Genomic DNA, 22,149 nt, shown 5'->3' with positions numbered 1-22,149 from the left:
GTCTGTAGGCCTCTATTTCATTACCTTCTCAGTCCACTCACTTATTAAGAGATACGGCCTAGAAAAAGCACAATGAATCACATTGTGGTAGAGACTGTTGCAACCAGCAAGTGTAAGCACCAAGAGAGGACATTATCCTGCAGAAGGTGGTGAGCCCTGAAGTGACAGTAAGTCACATTCTGGGGTGAGAGACTGCTTTGTGTTCTGCTGTCATTTTTACTTAAAACTATTTTTTGCTATTGCACTCCTTATGGTAAAAAAAATAATAATTTCTAATATACTTAGTTTAAAAATAAATGAAGTTATCCATGTTCTATTTGTGCTTAAAAAAGCTGAAGAGCACATTTCCCCCCATCTTATACACAGACTTTGGACTGAAGTCCAAACACAGAAAGTGCAGCCTTGAGTGCTGAGGGGGGGGGTGTCCAGCCTCATCCAATCATAGCTCCTCTCACACTTAACATCCATATGCTGTTGGTTGGACATCCCCCCCCCCTCTCAGCACTCCAGGCTGCACTTCCACTGTTCGGGCTTCGGTCCAAAGTATTCATATGAGATGGGGGGAAATGTGCTCTTCATTTTCATTTCATCAAAAACTTAATTTTTTTAAACAAAGTATATTAGAAATATTTTTTATTTACCATAAGGAGTGCAATAGCAAAAATTCGTTTTAATGAGAGCCCATTTAAATTGTCATTAGTATTGTGAGCTTTGGCTGGGACTCTAGACAAATTATTGGTGGTGCCACCTGAACTTCTATGGAGACTGGTTAAGTGTGCATCACTCACTGCAATTCGCTAGGTGTTAAGTTAATGGTTCTACTGTTAAATTCACTGTGAATAGAAAAGGTTTGCTGAACTGGTGTGAACTGAAGTCAACCTCAAGTTGAGAAAAGTAAAGAAATATTGATCCTTGCCACATTAAGGAGGGGGCATTTATAGTTGCTGTGGAATTTTGTATTGGTAGAGTGATAGTGATAGTTACCTTCCTGACCTGAAGGGGAACATAGGTTGTGACAAACAGGGGGTAGATTCTGGTGGGACTTTCTGGTGGGACTACAAAAGTTAAAGTGTGGTTCTGGGTTTTAGATTTTGTAATTTAGTAAACCAGAATGACACAAAAGTGAGCTGCATAATTTTCTTGCCATAGCATGGGTGTCCCTTTTACACACTTAACAAAGTTTGATGGGACTGTAAAGAGCAGCTCTTGGGGGCAGCCTGACTACATTGTTTCATTAGGACAGTGCTGCTACTGCAAGAGGAAAAAAGGAGGGTTCATCAGCCCTCTCAAATACAGAAAGATTTTTACAGAAACACAGTATAAGTGGAAGCGTTGCAAAAGTATATTTTTTTCCTGAACCAAAAATAGGGAGCGTCTAGTTGGGGCAAAATCTGGACTTCCCAAGCTTAAGTCAGGCTCTGTTGCTTTGCAAAAGTAAACTTGTGGTTTGGGCTTGCAGACTTTCAAAAGTCGTTCAGTGCAAGAAGAATGTGTTCTATATTGCTACAAGGTCCATCACACATTACATCTACATAGTATCTCTTTTTTTCCAACGTTGATCATAATAACATTGAATCTATTTTTACGAAAGACAAGGGCTTGTTTTATGTTATCATAGCTATTATAATAGTCTAAATTTAACTTCAACCTAGTAAAAATGAAAATGTACTTTAATCAAATCTCCTACCTTTTTCATGTCCCATTGCTGTCATCAAGTCTTTGTTCTTTATCCTCTGATAATGGAATTGGCTATGCCAGTAAAAAACCCTACAGATAAAATAAAGAAAGACCCTGACACGACTTCTTCTTTATTTAAAGATAATTTAGATTGAAAATTTTTATATGTGTATTAATGAGCTGCATTACAGCTAACATACACAAGAGACTATTGCCTTTTAATCCATTCTTTTCAGTTACCAAAAATGAATAAAGTGGATCATTTTAATTAAACTTTATTGACTCTAATTAGAAGAACTCTTCAAGTGTATTAAACTTCACACTGTTTATAAGAATATCTCTTCCTACTAAAGAATTATCCTGGATGGGGATCAGCAGGGTTGTCACCCATCAAGATTTAGCTGGTCATTGTCATTTTACATATCATTTCATGGCTCACAGAAAATGTTGGTATTGTAATAATGATTTTTTTAATCACAATATTCAGCTATAGGCATGTCTGCCATATAATCTTTATTACATTTTATAATTCCTTTTAGTTTTCCAACATGTCAGTAAAAGACTTTGGCTTTCCTTTATTTTTTAATAAATCTTGGTTTTATTAGAGTTCTTAAAAACCATGAGAGATTCCAACCTTCTCAGCCTCATATTCATACCCTCCCTGAGCCTAGCAGTGGTCCTCTTTAACCCCTTAAGGACAATGTGCGTAAATGTAGGTCCTGATGTGATGGGACTTAACGCACTCGAATGTACATTTATGTCCTGTACATGACAGAGGTCCCCTCACCGACCTCTGCAGTACTTATCAGCTGCTATGTGCTCAGGAGGAAGTTCTTTTCTTTTTGAATTTCCTTTCTGTCTGACCACAGTGCTCTCTGCTGACACTTCTGTTTATTTTAGGAACTGTCCAGAGCAGGATAGGTTTGCTATGGGGATTTGCTCCTTCTCTGGACAGTTCCTAAAATGGACAGAGGTGTCAGCAGAGAGCACTGTGGTTTTCCAGTGGAGTACCCCTTTAATATCGCCCTGCGACCGGTCCCGGTCAGTCCTGGCAGCTAATGAAAGCCGGGACCCTGAGCTAATAGAATAACGCACTGATCATTGTGCCATGTGCTATTAACAATTTAGACGCTGCGTTGAAAGTTGATCGCCTTGTCTAAAGTAACAAAAATACACTCCTGGCAGCTCAGCGATGTCCCAATCAGCTAGAATGTGAGGGGAGGGTCCGTTATATGCCACCGGTGCATCTGATTGGCGATTGATTGCTCCAAGCCTGAAATAGATAACACTGATCATTGCCATGGTAATGCATGGCAATGATCTGTGTAGAAGATCAGTGTGTGCAATGTTATGGCCGCTAGAGGAGGCTATAACATTGCAAAAAACTATGTGAAAAAAAGTTTATAAAGATCATTTAACCCCCTCAATAATAAAAGAAAGAATCACCTCCCTTTTCTCATTTACAAAAAAAAAAACTGTGTAAATAAAAATAAAGATATGTGGTATCGCCGCATGCATGGCATTTTTTCTTCAATTTTGCTGCACAATTAATTTATTTGCCATCGCCGTGGATTTTTTTTTGTCAAAAAAATAAATAAATAATGTCACTGCAAAGTAGAATTGGTGGCGCAAAACATAAGCCATAATATGGGATTTTAGGTGCAAAATTGAAAGGGTTATGATTTTTAAAAGGTAAGGAGGAGAAAATGAAAATGCAAAAACGGAAAAACCCTGAGTCCTTAAGGGGTTAAGGGGTTAAGATGTGTCTCTGTAAATAGTGCTTAGGGCTTGTCTGTGAATTAAAAAAAAGTATTTTCCAGAAACAGCACTTTATCTAGCAAAGGAATGTTTTTAAAACCCAAAGCTGATTTGGGACAATATGTTTTTTTAATGAAAGGAATGGATGATGTGATTTAGAGCTATGGTAACATAAAAAATAAAAAAAATAAAAAAATAAAAAAATATATATATATATATATATATATATATATATATATATATATATAAAGCAAAATCACCGATGATTTTGCTTTTTGCATCACTGGACTAATACGGCTACTCCTAACTAATCTATATATATATATATATATATATATATATATATATATATATATATATATATATATATGTATATATACACATGTGTCAAATCATCTTTGTATGATAGTTTCCCCATTTGACTCTGAATGTGATTACCATGCACTTTTTATATTTATCTATGATGAAGAAAAATACTTGCAAACAAATTCTGAAAGATGTATACATTAACAATAACATTCTAATATCTACTTTGTTGAATTGAACCTATTATTTATTCCCCTTTATGCAAACAATCTAAACCAAATACAACCATATTAGTAAAAACAACTATAAGGTTTCATGAAGAAAAATGGACTGTAATTTTTGTAGCCTGTTGAAAAAAAATGAAATTATTAAGCCATAATGACCAAGATTGTTTATGGAGGAAATAGGGGAGGCTTGCAAGCCCATAGACACCCCAACCCTGAAGCTGCACTATGAAAATTAATAAGTTTGTAAGTTTGTTTGTAAGTATGAGGTAATTTTTCTCCCTCGCATCAACCACCCCACCCATTCAAGCACACCTGGGACAATTCCCTGCAACCTTGTGAAGAATGATCTCCTTCCTACCCAGTGGTTGTCCCCACCCTTGTAAGCAGACAGGCTTGCTTTGAACACCTGACTAGTGATGTAAAGTCTCGGACAGCACTGCAACCTGTGAAAACCTGAGATGACACTCATTTTGTGTGCTGTTAAAAAAAAAAAAAAAATAAATATATATATATATATATATATATATATATATATATATAGGGGCAAAGATGTTGCATAGTCAAATTAAAAAAAAATCCTAGAATACCTCTTTTAACCCCTTAAGGACCCAGACCATTTTCACATTAAGGACCCGAGCATTTTTTACACATCTGACCACTTGTCACTTTAAGCATTAATAACTCTGGGATGCTTCAACTTTTCATTCTGATTCCGAGATTGTTTTTTCATGACATTTTCTACTTTATATTAGTGGTAAATGTGTGTCGATACTGCATCATTTCTTGGGGAATAACTCCAAAATTTTATAAAAAATTTGAAAAATGTGATTTTTTTTTTAACTTGGAAACTCTCTGCTTATAAGGAAAATAGAAATCCCAAATAAATGATATATTGATTCACATATAGAATATGTCTACTTTATGGTGGCATCATGACATGTTTTTATTTCTGGAAGACATCAGAGGGCTTCAAAGTTCAGCAGCAATTTTCCAATTTTTCACAACATTTTTAAAATCGGAATTTTTCAGGGACCAGTTCAGGTTTGAAGTGGATTTGAAGGGCCTACATATTAGAAATACCCCATAAATGACCCCAAAATAAAAAGTGCACCCTTCAAAGTTTTCAAAATGACATTCAGAAAGTGTGTTAAAGGGGTTATCCAACATAAGGTGATTTTAGTACGTACCTGGCAGGCAATAATGGACATGCTTTGGAAGGATCTGCGCTTGTCTTGGGGCTAAATGGCTATGTTGTGAGATTACCATAATACTGTGGCTAGCTTTTTGTGGACTTGTATTTCCTGTTTGACTTTCCTTTTTTGGACTACAAATCCCACAATTCCATCTTCCTCCCTCCCACACATCCGCCACCCCACCCATTGAAACATAAATGAGCTGCATCAATTAAAAATTACATTTTTCATTTTCATGCACCACAGTTCCAAAAATCTGTCAGACACCAGTGGGGCTTAAATGCTCACTGCACTGCTTATTAAATTCTGTGAGGGGTGCAGTTTCCAAAATGGGGTCACATGTGGGGGGGGGGGGGGTCCGCAGTTCTGGCACCATCCAAATTTAACAAAAATTCTTCAAACACATGTGGGGTGTTAAGGCTCACTATACCCCTTGTTACATTCCTTCAGGGGTGTAGTTTCCAAAATGTGGTCACATGTAAGTGTTTTTTTGGGGGTTTATGTCAGATCCGCTGTAACGATCAGCCACCCCTGTGCAAGTCACCTCAAATGTACATAGTGGGCTCTCACTCCTGGGCTTTGTTGTGCGCCCACAGAGCATTTTATGCTCACATATGGGGTATTTCCGTACTCGAAATTGTGTTACAAATCTTGGAGGTCTTTTTTTCCTTTTACCTCTTGTGAAAATGAAAGGCATGGGGCAACACCAGCATGTTAGTCTAAAAAATGACATTGTATTACAATAAAATGCTGGAATAGGCCCCAATTTTACCTTTTCATAAGGGGTGAAAGGAGAAAAAGCCCATCCAAATTTGTTAGGCAATTTCTCCCAAGTGCGGAAATACCCCATATGTGGCCCTAAACTGTTGCCTTGAAATACAGGGCTCCGAAGTGAGAGAGCGCCATGTGCATTTGAGGCTTTAAAGGGGTACTTCGGTGAAAAACTTTTTTTTTTAAATCAACTGGTGCCAGAAAGTTAAACAGATTTGCAAATTACTTCTATTAAAAAAATCTTAATCCTTCCTGTACTTATTAGCTGCTGAATACTACAGTGGAAATTATTTTCCGTTTGAAACACAGAGCTGTCTGCTGACATCATGAGCACAGTGCTCTCTGCTGACATCTCTGTTCATTTTAGGAACTGTCCTGGGTAAAAGGAAATCCACATAGCAAACATATGCTGTTCTGGACAGTTCATAAAATGGACAGAGATGTCAGCAGAGAGCACTGTGCTCGTGATGTCAGCAGACAGTTCTGTGTTTCAAAAAGAAAATAATTTCCACTGTAGTATTCAGCAGCTAATAAGTACAGGAAGGATTGAGATTTTTTAATAGAAGTAATTTACAAATCTGTTTAACTTTCTGGCACCAGTTGATAAAAAAAAAAAAAAAAAGTTTTTCACATGAGTACCCCTTTAATTAGGGATTTGCATAAGGGTGGACATAGGGGTAGTCTATGCCAGTGATTCACAAACAGGGTGCCTCCAGCAGTTGCAAAGCTCCCAGCATGCCTGGACAGTCAATGGCTGTCCGGAAATGCTGGGAGTTGTTTTGTAACAGCTGGAGGCTCCGTTCTGGACGTTTTCATTTTTATTGGTGGGGGGGGGGGGGGGGTAGGGGACTGTGTAGGGGTGTGTGTATATTTAGTGTTTTTCACCTTTTATTATGTGTTAGTGTAGAGTAGTATGGTGTTTTTAGGGGACATTCGCACAGACGAGGGTTCGCAGCTGGGAGTTGGAGCTGCAGCTGAAAATTTGCTGCATCTTAAACTTGCAGCGAGAAACTCGCTGTAAACCTCCGCCCGTTTGAATTTACACTGTACATTCACATGGAAGGGGGGGGGGGGGTTGGGGAAAACCTCCAACTGTTGCAAAACTACAACTCCCAGCATGCCATTTCGTTGTCCGTGCATGCTGGGAATTGTAGTTAGGCAACAGCTGGAGGCACACTAGTTGTAAAACACTGAAAGTTTGTTACTTAACTCAGTGTTTCGTAACCCAGTGTTACCCCAGCTGTTGCAAAAGTACAACTCCCAGCATGTACGGTCTGTCAATGCATGCTGGGAGTTGCAGTTTTGCAACAGCTGGAGGCACATTGGTTGCAAAACACTGAGTTAGGTAACAAACTCTCAGTGTTTCACAACCAGTGTGCCTTCAGCTGTTGCACAAACTACAACTCTTAGCATGCAGTGACAGCTGAAGGGCATGCTGGGACTTGTAGTTATACAACAGCTGGAGACATACTACTACAACTCCCAACATGCCCTTTGGCTGTTCGTGCATGCTGAAGGTTGTAGTTATGCAACAGCTGGAGGCACACTGGTTGCAAAACACTGAAAGTTTGTTAATTAACTCAGTGTTTCGAAACCAGTGTGCCTTCAGCTGTTGCAAAACTACAACTCCCAGCATGTACGCTATGTCAATGCATGCCAGAAGTTGTAGTTTTGCAACAAACTAGGTGACAAACTATGTATTTCACAACCAGTGTGCCTTCAGCTGTTGCAAAACTACAACTCTCAGCATGCTCTGACAGCCGAAGGGCATGCTGAGTGTTGTAGTTTTGCAACAGCTGGATGCACACTACTACAGCTCCCAGCATGCCTTTGGCTGTCCATGCATGGTGGGAGTTGTAGTTATGCAACAGCCAGAGGCACAATTGCCCAGACAGCCAAAGGGCGGGATGGGAGTTGCAAACAGCGCTTACCTCCTGCTGTTAGATTCCTCTGCCAAAGACCGCTGGGACCGCTGCCGCTGGGGACCACAGCCGCTGGGGACCGCCGCCACACCGGACCCCGGTTAAGCATCCTCACCCCCCCCACCCCCTCCCTCCACCAGTAATGCCACCCAGCAGGATGGATGATTGATCGGCATCGGTGCCACCTCCCTCCTTTTTTCCGGGTCACTGGAGACCAGATTGACCCGGAATCAACGCTAATCATCAGTCTGAATTGACTGGCGATTTGTGGTGTCTCAGAACTCCCCCAGGGGTTTGCACGGGGTGCCTGCTGAACGATTTCTGTACACCATGGGTCCTTAACTGGTTAAAGTCTATGGAAATATGTACACTGACTTGAATGGAACTGACACTTTTTATACCTATTTACTGTTTTCCTTGTACACTATGTGAACCCTGCCTTATGGTGCATCTTCTGTATGTTATTATGTTTAGTCAGAGATTGTGGTAAATAAAAAATTGTAAATAAAAAAGGACACTGTACCTGTAAGTAAGGAATTACTTTACAAAGAGTCTTTCCAAAGAACCAAGTTTCAGTTATATCAACTACCAACGTTGCTGGAAGACAAGTGATGGTGACAAGCACGTCTGCGAGGGACAAGTTGACTATAAAATAGTTGGTGACAGTCCTCATGTGATGATTCTTCCAAACTGCAATGCAAACTATAATATACATATATTAATACATGTGAAATAAGTTCTGAAGAAATATTTTCAGCATGATGGATTGCATTTTACATGAATACTGTCATACTGTGTTATTGTTTTCAGTACTAATGTAGTAGCAGCACTAACAGTAAAAACAATAGAAAAATAAATTTGCTATGTTCTTTTGACGTTTTACATTGGAGTTCCTTAACCCCTTCAGGACCAAGCCCATTTTGGCCTTAAGGACCAGAGCGTTTTTTGCACATCTGACCACTGTCACTTTAAACATTAATAACTCTGGAATGCTTTTAGTTATCATTCTGATTCCGAGATTGTTTTTTCGTGACATATTCTACTTTAACGTAGTGGTAACATTTTTTGGTAACTTGCATCCTTTCCTTGTGAAAAAATCCTAAAATCTGATGAAAAATTTGAAAATTTTGCATTTTTCTAACTTTGAAGCTCTCTGCTTGTAAGGAAAATGTATATTACAAATAAAAAAATTTTTTATTCACATATACAATATGTCTACTTTATGTTTGCATCATAAAAGTGACGAGTTTTTACTTTTGGAAGACACCAGAGGGCTTCAAAGTTCAGCAGCAATTTTCCAATTTTTCACAAAATTTGCAAACTCACTATTTTTCAGGGACCAGTTCAGGTTTGAAGTGGATTTGAAGGGTCTTCTTATTAGAAATACCCCACAAAAGACCCCATTATAAAAACTGCACCCCCGAAAGTATTCAAAATGACATTCAGTCATCATTTTAACCCTTTAGGTGTTTCACAGGAATAGAAGCAAAGTGAAGGAGAAAATTCACAATCTTCATTTTTTACACTCGCATGTTCTTGTAGACCCAATTTTTAAATTTTTACAAGGGGTAAAAGGAGAAAATGTATACTTATATTTGTAGCCTGATTTCTCTCGAGTAAGCACATACCTCATATGTCTATGTTAAGTGTTCGGTGGGCGCAGTAGAGGGCTCAGAAGCGAAGGAGCGACAAGGGGATTTTGGAGAGTACGTTTTTCTGAAATGGTTTTTGGGGGGCATGTTGCATTTAGGAAGCCCCTATGGTGCCAGAACAGCAAAAAACCCTCACATGGCATACCATTTTGGAAACTAGACCCCTTGAGGAACATAACAAGGAATAAAGTGAGCCTTAATACCCCACAGGTGTTTCACGACTTTTGCATATGTAAAAAAAAAAAATTTTTTTTTCACTAAAATGTGTGTTTCCCCCCAAATTTCACATTTTTCCAAGGGTTAATAGCAGGAAATACCCCCCAATATTTGTAACCCCTTCTCTTCTGAGTATGGAGGTACCCCATAAGTTGACCTGAAGTGCACTATGGGCGAACTACAATGCTCAGAAGAGAAGGAGTCATATTTGGCTTTTTGAGAGCAAATTTTGCTCGGGGGGCATGTCGCATTTAGGAAGCCCCTATGGTGCCAGAACAGTAAAAAATACCCACATGGCATACCATTTTGGAAACTAGACCCCTTGAGGAATGTAATAAGGAATAAAGTGAGCCTTATTACCCCACAGGTGTTTCACGACTTTTGCATATGTAAAAAAAAAAAAAAAAAATTCCACTAAAATGTGTGTTTCCCCCTTAATTTCACCTTTTTGCAAGGGTTAATAGCAGAAAATACCCCCCAAAATTTGTAACCCCATCTCTTCTGAGTATGGAGGTACCCCATAAGTTGACCTGAAGTGCACTATGGGCGAACTACAATGCTCAGAAGAGGAGTCATATTTGGCTTTTTGAGAGCAAATTTTGCTCGGGGAGCATGTCGCATTTAGGAAGCCCCTAAGGTGTCAGAACAGCAAAATAACCCCCACATGGCATACCATTTTGGAAACTAGACCCCTTGAGGAACGTAACAAGGGGTACAGTGAGCATTTGCCCCCCACTGGTGTCTGACAGATCTTTGGAACAGTGGGCTGTACAAGTTTTCATTTTCATGGACCACTGTTCCAAAGATCCGTCAGACACCTGTGGGGGGTAAATTCTCACTGCACCCCTCATTACATTCCGTGAGGGGTGTCGTTTCCGAAATGGGGTCACATGTGGGGTTTTGTTTTTTTTGCGTTTGTCAAAACCGCTGTAACAATCAGCCACCCCTGTGCAAATCACCTCAAATGTACATGGTGCGCTCTCCCTTCTGGGCCTTGTTGTGCGCCCCCAGAGCACTTTGCGCCCACATATGGGGTATCTCCGTAGTCGGGAGAAATTGCGTTACAAATTTTGGGGGGCTTTTTTCCCTTTTACCTCTTGTGAAAATGTAAAGTATAGGGCAACATCAGCATGTTAGTGTAAAAAATAAAAAAAATTTACACTAACATTCTGGTGTAGACCCCAACATTTCCTTTTCATGAAGGGTTAAAGAAGAAAAAGCCCCCCAAACCTTGTAACGCAATTTCTCCCGAGTACGGCGATACCCCATATGTGACCCTATACTGTTGCCCTGAAATACGACAGGGCTCCAAAGTGAGAGCGCCATGTGCATTTGAGGCCTAAATTAGGGATTTGCATAGGGGTGGACATAGGGGTATTCTACGCCAGTGATTCCCAAACAGGGTGCCTCCAGCTGTTGCAAAACTCCCAGCATGCCTGGACAGTCAACGGCTGTCCGACAATACTGGGAGTTGTTGTTTTTCAACAGCTGGAGGCTCTGCTTTGGAAACAGTGGTGTACCGGACGTTCTTATTGGGGGAGGGGGGCTGTGTAGGGGTATGTGTATATGTAGTGTTTTTAACTTTTTATTTTATTTTGTGTTAGTGTAGTGTAGTGTAGTGTTTTTAGGGTACAGTCACATGGGCGGGGGGTTACAGCGAGTTTCCCAGCGCAAAATTTGCTGCATCTCAAGATGCGAGAAACCCACTGTAAAAGCCTCGCCCATGTGAATGTACCCTGTACATTCACGGGGGTGGCGGGGCGGGGGGGGCTTGCATCAGCTGTTGCAAAACCACAACTCCCAGCATGCATGGTCTGTTAGTGCATGCTGGGAGTCATAGTTTTGCAACAGCTGGAGGCACACAGGTTAGGAAACACTGAGTTAGAAACAGACAATGTTTCCCAACCAGTGTGTCTCCAGTTGTTGCAAAACTACAACTCCCAGCATGCCCAGACAGCTGAAGGGCATGCTGGGAGTTGTAGTTCGGCAACATCTGAAGGGCCAGATGTTGCTGAACTAAAACTCCCAGCATGCCTGGACAGTCAGTGCATACTGGGAGTTGTAGTTTTGCAACAGCTGGAAGAGCACAGATTGGAGACCATTATACAATGGTCTCCAAACTGGGGCCCTCCAGATGTTGCAAAACTACAACTCCCAGCATGCATGGTCTTTTAGTGCATGCTGGGAGTTATAGTTTTGCAACAGCTGGAGGCACACAGGTTAGGAAACACTGAGTTAGAAACAATGTTTCCCAACCAGTGTGTCTCCAGCTGTTGCAAAACTACAACTCCCAGCATGCCCGGACAGCTGAATGGCATGCTGGGAGTTGTAGTTCGGCAACATCTGAAGGGCCAGATGTTGCTGAACTAAAACTCCCAGCATGCCTGGACAGTCAGTGCATGCTGGGAGTTGTAGTTTTGCAACAGCTGGAAGAGCACAGATTGGAGACCATTATACAATGGTCTCCAAACTGGGGCCCTCCAGATGTTGCAAAACTACAACTCCCAGCATGCCCAGACAGCCAAAGGCTGTCTAGGCATGCTGGGAGTTGTAGTTTTCAGACTCCTAGAAGCAGCAGTGAAGATCTTCACTGCTGCCTCTGAGGACCACATACTTACCCGTCGCTGCTCGTCCACGTGGCCGGTCCCGCGCTGCTCCTCGGTCCCGCCGCTGGATTAGGTAAGTCCGCCGGTCCCCTCCTGTTCCCCCCCGTGTGCCGCAGGTCCCCGCGAGCCCCTGCAGCGCTTCGTCCCCCGTTCTGCCCGACTTCCAGGGGCGGGCAGTGCGGGGGATCTGAACTTTCACCCCAGATCACTGTGATTGGTCCACAGGGACCAATCACAGTGATCGCTGACCAGGACCATCAATTGATGGTCCTGGGGGTGAAGCAGAAGTTGTCCCCTGCTGGAAACAGCGGGACTTCTGCCAGTTAACCCGTGCGATGCTGCGCATCGCCGGGTTAACTGCATGTCATTTATAAACGCCGGGATGCGCGAACGCACTGCACAACCCGGCGTTTATATATGACATTCTGCGGGAAGGGGTTAATGTTACTGTGATTTTGAAGGAATATTTGTGCAGTACATAAACCTCAGTTGAAACAGACACATACTATTAAAAGCAATAGGGTCCACTTAATTTTGCACATTGTTATGAAGAGAAGCTTGAAGGAGTTGTTGGGCAAAAAAATTATAAAAAAAAAAAAAAAAAAAAAAAAATATTTTAGAGTTATCATTCAAAGTTAACAGATCACCAATTTCAGCTGTGAGTTTCTTCCTGTAAGTAGAGACATTGCTGAGAGCAGAGCATCCATCCTTCCTCCCCTCTAGTCAGTAGTGTTGAGCACGAATATTCGAAATGCAAATTTTTACCGCAAATATCGTCATTTTTGTGATTTTGTGAATATTTAGAATACAGCACTATATATTCGGAATGATGAATATTCATTTTTTTTTTCACAGTACACATCACAACAATGATGTGTACTGTGTAAAAAAAAAAAAAAAGTGATCATCCCTCCCTGCTTCCAGCTTGTGGTTCAAAGAAGGCTCCAATAATATTTACTGTGTGAGTCGGTGTGGAGTGCAAATATTTCATATATGCGAATATGAAAATATTCGCAAATATCGGCACTTCCAGAGGACACTGATTCCTCTTTTCTTTTAGCTTTAGATAGGGTAGGTTGGTTTAGCAGATAGGTTCTAGTGTAGGGTATAGTGTTAGTTAGTTGAAAGATATAATCATGCATGTGCACTATACGAATTTCATGCCGATTTTCGCATGGAAAAAGAGTGAATGAACATAGCGAAAATGCAAATTTCGCCAACATAGGACGAATATTTGCATAGATATTCGCAAAATATTGTGAATTTTAATATGGCCCCTGCCTCTCATCACTACTTGTCAGCATGGGACGAGACCAGTGATGTGAAGGGAGATGCTGGTATTACCTTTCATTAGGTGGGTTCGTTCAGACTTATGTAATAACTCATTAATCTAATGAGCATTAAAACAAGCTCCACCTTTACATAATTTATCATGTCCTGTGTCCCGTGCTGACAGGAGGGAAGGGGGAGGAGGGACAAGCTCTGCACTCTGTGACGTGATGTCACAGCTGACAGGTAGAAACCCACAGCTGAATACTATGGACATTAATACTATTTTAGTAAGTTGCATTATTATGAATTTTAACACTCTACACAGGTTGTTTCTTTAACTAAACAACCGCTTTAAGTACTAAAACATTATTTTGTAGATCCAGTGTATCCTGTCTGGGAAATACTTCGACAGAAATGTAATACTTACTGGTGCTGGTTGTTGCTATGTCATAGCACCTGAAACTGCTGGCTGTTACAATATGATGCACTTTCACCTTGTTAATCTCTGAAATACTGTGTTTACACAAAAGGACACTTAACATGCAAAATCATTTGCTGATAGTAACTACTATGTAGTTTCTTATGGTATATGATGCATAACTTATCTGCATTATCAGCTGGAAAGTTAATGACTAGGGATGAGCGAACTTTTGAAAAATTTGATTCGGCCAATTCGCCAAGTTTTCTGGAAAAATTTGGTTTGGCGTGAATTTATTTGCTGTGAATCGTTATTAAAAACAGCTATTTCAGGGCTACAGAGAGCCTCAATAGGGGTGTAGAACACTTTGCCTTGTCGTAACACGCATAGGGAGTGTGCTGGGGTAGTGAAATAATACTGTTATTCAGTCTGACATGCATATCACAGGCATCACTATTAGAATCACTGCCGCACAGCAGCACAATGACAGAGCCTGGTAATTGGAATGAGCAACTTTAAATCCTTTTTGAGGACCCATTGGAGGGCAAGTCTGGTGCCAGGAGACGTGGTAATTGCAGCTCCAATAGTGTATGATTGCTGCAGTTTATAAGTTGCTGCAGTGAAAAAGCTCATACTTGTATCTTAAAATCGAGCTAGCGGTCTGCTGTGAGGCCAGCTACCACCTGTTCCAGCTCCTGCCTCTCAGCACAACCCCATGCTCATGACTGAGTGCCCACTTCAAAAGGGAGGGACTGCAGCCCCAGCAACTTGGACAGGAGCACATTAAGCTTCCGCGCCGTTGGATGAGTGGGTGCATATTGCTAGAAGTTGCTGCAGGGAAAAAGCTCGTACATGTATCTTAAAATCGATCTGGCGGTCCGCCGTGAGGCCAGCTACAACCTGTCCCAGTCGCTGCCTTTAAACCCCCCCATGCTCATGACTGAGTGTCCAGGGTGCTTGAAGTTTACTTTGAAAAAATACTGTCAAACTACAATATCAATATAACAAGAAGATCACATGGTGGAACAATGAATGACAGAGCCTAGAGGTTGCATCAGCATGAGTAGACCATAGAGCGGCACTATGACACAGTCTGGAGGTGGTGGCAGCCTATGTAGGCCACAGAGCGGCACAATTTTAAAGTAGTGTGTCAGTTTGTACTTCCTCTCAGAGGTGCAGGCCTGTCCCGGGAGGGCTACTTGATAGATCCTAGCAATATGAAATGCTTGTCCAAAATATTAAGCCATGCACGTGAAAGCAAACATGGCTGGTACTGCGAAACAGCGTGTGAAACTTTGAATGTCTCATTTAGTCAGCTATGGTTGAATTTTTTAACTCCAACCTATTTGTTTGGATTCTTGTGGTAATTCCAGAGATAAAATATGAGGACTATTGAATTTATAAAAATTTTCATTTGTCCAATTAGCAGGATTTTCTGAAAAATGTATGGTCGATAATAATTTATTTGGGTCGAAAACCTATAAAAAACTGACATGAGCCAGTGGAGAATGACACAGCCTGGAGGGGGAGGCAGCATGAGGAGACCATATAGTGGCAGAATGACAGCCTGAAAGTGGCAGCAGTTTGAGGAGACCATATAGTGGCAGAATGAAAGCCTGGAAGTGGCAGCAGCCTGATGAGACCATAGGGCCTCATAATTGAAACATTTTTATGTAATGTGCTAGCAACATGAGGAGACCACATGGCGGTACAATGACACAGCTTAGACGTGGCACCAGCATGAGGAGACCAAAATGTGGCAGAATGACCAAGCCTGGAGGTCCAAGCCTGGAGGTGGAAGCAGTCTGACAAGACTATTGTCACGATGCCGGCTGGCAGGTAGTGGACCCTCTGTGCCAGAGAGGGATTGGCGTGGACCGTGCTAGTGGACCGGTTCTAAGCCACTACTGGTTTTCACCAGAGCCCGCCGCAAAGCGGGATGGTCTTGCTGCGGCGGTAGTGACCAGGTCGTATCCACTAGCAACGGCTCACCTCTCTGGCTGCTGAAGATAGGCGCGGTACAAGGGAGTAGGCAGAAGCAAGGTCGGACGTAGCAGAAGGTCGGGGCAGGCAGCAAGGATCGTAGTCAGGGGCAACGGCAGAAGGTCTGGAAACACAGGCAAGGAACACACAAGGAACGCTTTCACTGGCACTAAGGCAACAAGATCCGGCAAGGGAGTGCAAGGGAAGTGAGGTAATATAGGGAAGTGCACAGGTGAAAACCCTAATTGGAACCACTGCGCCAATCAGCGGCGCAGTGGCCCTTTAAATCGCAGAGACCCGGCGCGCGCGCGCCCTAGGGAGCGGGGCCGCGCGCGCCGGGACAGAACAGACGGGGAGCGAGTCAGGTAGGGAAGCCGGGGTGCGCATCGCGAGCGGGCGCTACCCGCATCGCGAATCGCATCCCGGCTGGCAGCAGGATCGCAGCGCCCCGGGTCAGAGGACGTGACCGGAGCGCTGCAGCGGAGGGAGTGAAGCGAGCGCTCCGGGGAGGAGCGGGGACCCGGAGCGCTCGGCGTAACAGTACCCCCCCCCTTGGGTCTCCCCCTCTTCTTGGAGCCTGAGAACCTGAGGAGCAGACTTTTGTCAAGGATGTTGTCCTCAGGTTCCCAGGATCTCTCTTCAGGACCACAACCCTCCCAGTCAACTAAAAAAAAATTTTTCCCTCTGACCTTTTTGGCAGCCAAAATTTCCTTGACCGAGAAGACGTCCGAGGAGCCGGAAACAGGAGTGGGAGGAACAGATTTGGGAGAAAAACGGTTGAGGATGAGTGGTTTGAGAAGAGAGACGTGAAAGGCATTAGGGATACGAAGAGAAGAAGGAAGAAGAAGTTTATAAGAGACAGGATTAATTTGACACAAAACCTTGAAAGGACCAAGATAGCGTGGTCCCAACTTGTAGCTAGGGACACGGAAGCGGACATATTTAGCGGAGAGCCATACCTTGTCTCCAGGGGAAAAAACGGGGGGAGCTCTTCTCTTCTTATCCGCGAACCTCTTCATGCGTGAAGAAGCCTGTAAAAGAGAATTTTGGGTCTCTCTCCATATAATGGAAAGGTCACGAGAAATTTCATCCACAGCGGGCAGACCAGAGGGCAAGGGGGTAGGGAGGGGGGGAAGAGGGTGACGGCCGTACACCACGAAAAATGGGGATTTGGAGGAAGATTCAGAGACCCTGAAGTTATACGAAAATTCGGCCCATGGAAGGAGATCTGCCCAGTCATCCTGGCGGGAGGAAACAAAATGTCGCAAATAATCACCCAGGATCTGGTTAATTCTTTCTACTTGTCCATTGGACTGGGGATGATATGCAGAGGAAAAATTTAATTTAATCTTGAGTTGTTTACAGAGAGCCCTCCAGAATTTAGACACGAATTGGACCCCTCTATCCGAGACTATCTGCGTAGGCAACCCGTGAAGACGAAAAATGTGTACAAAAAATTGTTTAGCCAACTGAGGCGCAGAAGGAAGACCAGGAAGAGGGATGAAATGTGCCATTTTGGAGAATCGATCAACGACCACCCAAATAACGGTGTTGCCACGGGAAGGGGGTAAATCAGTAATAAAATCCATACCAATCAGAGACCAAGGCTGTTCGGGGACAGGCAGAGGATGAAGAAAACCAGCGGGCTTCTGGCGAGGAGTCTTATCCCGGGCACAGATAGTGCAGGCTCGCACAAAGTCCCCAACATCCGTCTCCAGAGTCGGCCACCAATAGAAGCGGGAGATGAGTTGCACAGATTTCTTGATGCCCGCATGACCTGCGAGATGGGAGGAGTGACCCCATTTGAGGATTCCGAGGCGTTGGCGTGGAGAAACAAAGGTCTTTCCTGGAGGAGTCTGCCTGATGGAGGCAGGAGAAGTGGAGATCAGGCAGTCAGGTGGAATGATGTGTTGCGGAGGGAGATCAACTTCTGAGGCATCCGAGGAACGAGAGAGAGCATCGGCCCTAATGTTCTTATCGGCAGGACGAAAGTGAATCTCAAAATTAAATCGGGCAAAGAACAGAGACCACCGGGCCTGGCGAGGATTCAGCCGTTGGGCCGACTGGAGGTAGGAGAGGTTCTTGTGGTCGGTGTAGATAATAACAGGAAATCTTGATCCCTCCAGCAGATGCCTCCATTCCTCAAGTGCTAATTTAATGGCTAGAAGCTCTCGATCCCCGATGGAGTAGTTCCTCTCCGCTGGAGAGAAGGTCCTAGAGAAAAAACCACAAGTGACAGCATGCCCGGAAGGATTTTTTTGTAGAAGAACAGCTCCAGCTCCTACTGAGGAGGCATCAACCTCCAATAGGAAGGGTTTGGAAGGGTCAGGTCTGGAGAGCACGGGAGCCGAAGAAAAGGCAGACTTGAGTCGTTTAAAGGAGTCTTCTGCTTGAGGAGGCCAGGACTTGGGATCAGCATTTTTCTTGGTTAAAGCCACGATAGGAGCCACAATGGTAGAAAAATGTGGAATAAATTGCCTGTAATAATTGGCGAACCCCAAAAAGCGTTGGAAAGCACGGAGTCCGGAGGGGCGTGGCCAATTTAAGACGGCAGAGAGTTTGTCTGGATCCATCTGTAGTCCCTGGCCAGAGACCAAATATCCTAGAAAAGGAAGAGATTGGCATTCAAACAGACATTTCTCAATTTTGGCATAGAGTTGGTTGTCACGAAGTCTCTGAAGAACCATACGGACATGCTGGCGGTGTTCTTCTAGATTGGCAGAAAAAATTAGGATATCGTCCAGATATACCACAACACAGGAGTATAATAGATCACGAAAAATTTCATTGACAAAGTCTTGGAAGACGGCAGGGGCATTACACAGTCCAAAGGGCATGACCAGATACTCAAAGTGTCCATCTCTGGTGTTAAATGCCGTTTTCCACTCGTCCCCCTCTCTGATGCGGATGAGGTTATAGGCGCCTCTTAAGTCCAATTTAGTGAAGATGTGGGCACCTTGGAGGCGATCAAAGAGTTCAGAGATGAGGGGTAAGGGGTAGCGGTTCTTAACCGTGATTTTATTAAGACCGCGGTAGTCAATGCAAGGACGTAGGGAGCCATCTTTTTTGGACACAAAGAAAAATCCGGCTCCGGCAGGAGAGGAGGATTTACGGATAAAGCCCTTTTTTAGATTCTCCTGGACGTATTCGGACATGGCAAGAGTCTCTGGGGCAGAGAGAGGATAAATTCTGCCCCGGGGTGGAGTAGTACCCGGGAGGAGGTCGATAGGGCAATCATAAGGCCTGTGAGGAGGTAGAGTCTCAGCTTGTTTTTTGCAGAAAACATCCGCGAAGTCCATATAGGCCTTAGGGAGACCGGTTACTGGAGGAACCACAGAGTTACGGCAAGGGTTACTGGGAACCGGTTTTAGACAGTTCTTGGAACAAGAGGACCCCCAACTCTTGATCTCCCCAGTGGACCAATCCAGGGTTGGGGAATGAAGTTGAAGCCAGGGAAGTCCAAGGAGAATCTCCGAGGTGCAATTGGGGAGGACCAAAAGTTCAATCCTCTCATGATGAGATCCGATGCTCATAAGAAGGGGCTCCGTGCGGAAACGTATGGTACAGTCCAATCTTTCATTATTTACACAATTGATGTAGAGGGGTCTGGCGAGACCGGTCACTGGGATGTTGAACCTGTTGACGAGAGAGGCCAAAATAAAATTTCCTGCAGATCCAGAGTCCAAGAAAGCCACTGTAGAGAAGGAGAAGGCAGAGGCAGACAACCGCACAGGCACAGTAAGACGTGGAGAAGCAGAGTAGACATCAAGGACTGTCTCACCTTTGTGCGGAGTCAGCGTACGTCTTTCCAGGCGGGGAGGACGGATAGGACAATCCCTCAGGAAGTGTTCGGTACTAGCACAGTACAGGCAGAGGTTCTCCATACGGCGTCGTGTCCTCTCTTGGGGTGTCAGGCGAGACCGGTCGACCTGCATAGCCTCCACGGCGGGGGGCACAGGAACAGATTGCAGGGGACCAGAGGAGAGAGGAGCCGAGGAGACGAAACGCCTTGTGCGAACAGAGTCCATATCTTGGCGGAGTTCCTGACGCCTTTCAGAAAAACGCATGTCAATGCGAGTGGCTAGGTGAATAAGTTCATGTAGATTAGCAGGAATTTCTCGTGCGGCCAGAACATCTTTAATGTTGCTGGATAGGCCTTTTTTGAAGGTCGCGCAGAGGGCCTCATTATTCCAGGACAATTCTGAAGCAAGTGTACGGAATTGTACGGCGTACTCGCCAACGGAAGAATTACCCTGGACCAGGTTCAACAGGGCAGTCTCAGCAGAAGAGGCTCGGGCAGGTTCCTCAAAGACACTTCGGATTTCCGAGAAGAAGGAGTGTACTGAGGCAGTGACGGGGTCATTGCGGTCCCAGAGCGGTGTGGCCCATGACAGGGCTTTTCCGGACAGAAGACTGACTACGAAAGCCACCTTAGACCTTTCAGTGGGAAACAGGTCCGACATCATCTCCAGATGCAGGGAACATTGGGAGAGAAAGCCACGGCAAAACTTAGAGTCCCCATCAAATTTATCTGGCAAGGATAAGCGTATCCCAGGAGCGGCCACTCGCTGCGGAGGAGGTGCAGGAGCTGGCGGAGGAGATGACTGCTGAAGCTGTGGTAGCAACTGTTGTAGCATAACGGTCAGTTGAGACAGCTGTTGGCCTTGTTGCGCTATCTGTTGTGACTGCTGGGCGACCACCGTGGTGAGGTCAGCGACAACTGGCAGAGGAACTTCAGCGGGATCCATGGCCGGATCTACTGTCACGATGCCGGCTGGCAGGTAGTGGACCCTCTGTGCCAGAGAGGGATTGGCGTGGACCGTGCTAGTGGACCGGTTCTAAGCCACTACTGGTTTTCACCAGAGCCCGCCGCAAAGCGGGATGGTCTTGCTGCGGCGGTAGTGACCAGGTCGTATCCACTAGCAACGGCTCACCTCTCTGGCTGCTGAAGATAGGCGCGGTACAAGGGAGTAGGCAGAAGCAAGGTCGGACGTAGCAGAAGGTCGGGGCAGGCAGCAAGGATCGTAGTCAGGGGCAACGGCAGAAGGTCTGGAAACACAGGCAAGGAACACACAAGGAACGCTTTCACTGGCACTAAGGCAACAAGATCCGGCAAGGGAGTGCAAGGGAAGTGAGGTAATATAGGGAAGTGCACAGGTGAAAACCCTAATTGGAACCACTGCGCCAATCAGCGGCGCAGTGGCCCTTTAAATCGCAGAGACCCGGCGCGCGCGCGCCCTAGGGAGCGGGGCCGCGCGCGCCGGGACAGAACAGACGGGGAGCGAGTCAGGTAGGGAAGCCGGGGTGCGCATCGCGAGCGGGCGCTACCCGCATCGCGAATCGCATCCCGGCTGGCAGCAGGATCGCAGCGCCCCGGGTCAGAGGACGTGACCGGAGCGCTGCAGCGGAGGGAGTGAAGCGAGCGCTCCGGGGAGGAGCGGGGACCCGGAGCGCTCGGCGTAACAACTATAAGGCCTCACAATTGAAAAAATAAAGATATATTTTAAAATATAAATTGAAGATTTTAAATAGATTAACATAAAATGTTTATGTAATGTGACAGCAGCATGAGGAGACCACATGGCGGCACAATGACACAGCCTGGAGGTGGCACCAGCATGAGGAGACCAAAATGTGGCAGAATGACCAAGCCTAGAGGTGGCAGCAGCAAGAGGAGACCATATGGTGACAGAATGACACAGCCTGGAGGTGACGGCAGTCTGAAGAGACCACAGGGCCTCACAATTGAAAAGATTAAAGGGTTACTCTGGTGAAAACCTTTTTTCTTTTAAATCAACTGGTGGCAGAAAGTTAAACATATTTGTAAATGACTTCTATTAAAAAATCTTAATCCTTCCTGTACTTATTAGCTGCTGAATACTACAGAGGAAATTCTTTTCTTTTTTGGAATGCTCTCTGATGACATCACGAGCACAGTTCTCTCTGCTGACGTTTTTATAATAATAAAAACATTTTATTTATTGTTGTCCTTAGTGGGATTTGATGCATAGGACAGAGAAGCAATTGGAGGACAGGGACTGCTCCCGTGCCATGCCAACTGAGGGTTGTGTCTGAGGAACCCACCGACTGTTGACTGGGGGTATCAGATGTCACTTGTGATGAAGTAGATGACCGAGTTAACCAGTCA

General features: G+C 44.3%; 1 protein-coding gene across 1 annotated transcript in view; it reads right to left on the bottom strand.

Annotated features, from left to right (window-relative positions):
• Positions 1-22,149, bottom strand: part of HCRTR2 (hypocretin receptor 2) — a 166,247-nt gene that overhangs the window by 107,702 nt on the left and 36,396 nt on the right. The window contains exon 2 of the mRNA XM_056565749.1: positions 8,378-8,556. Coding sequence (XP_056421724.1) covers positions 8,378-8,556 — 179 coding nt within the window. The remainder of the gene's footprint in view (positions 1-8,377; positions 8,557-22,149) is intronic.

The sequence above is a fragment of the Hyla sarda genome, chromosome 3, assembly GCF_029499605.1.
Source record: "Hyla sarda isolate aHylSar1 chromosome 3, aHylSar1.hap1, whole genome shotgun sequence".
Lineage (NCBI taxonomy): Eukaryota > Metazoa > Chordata > Amphibia > Anura > Hylidae > Hyla > Hyla sarda.
Note: the sequence above shows the minus strand (reverse complement) of the source record. Positions and strands in the feature narration are given on the sequence as shown.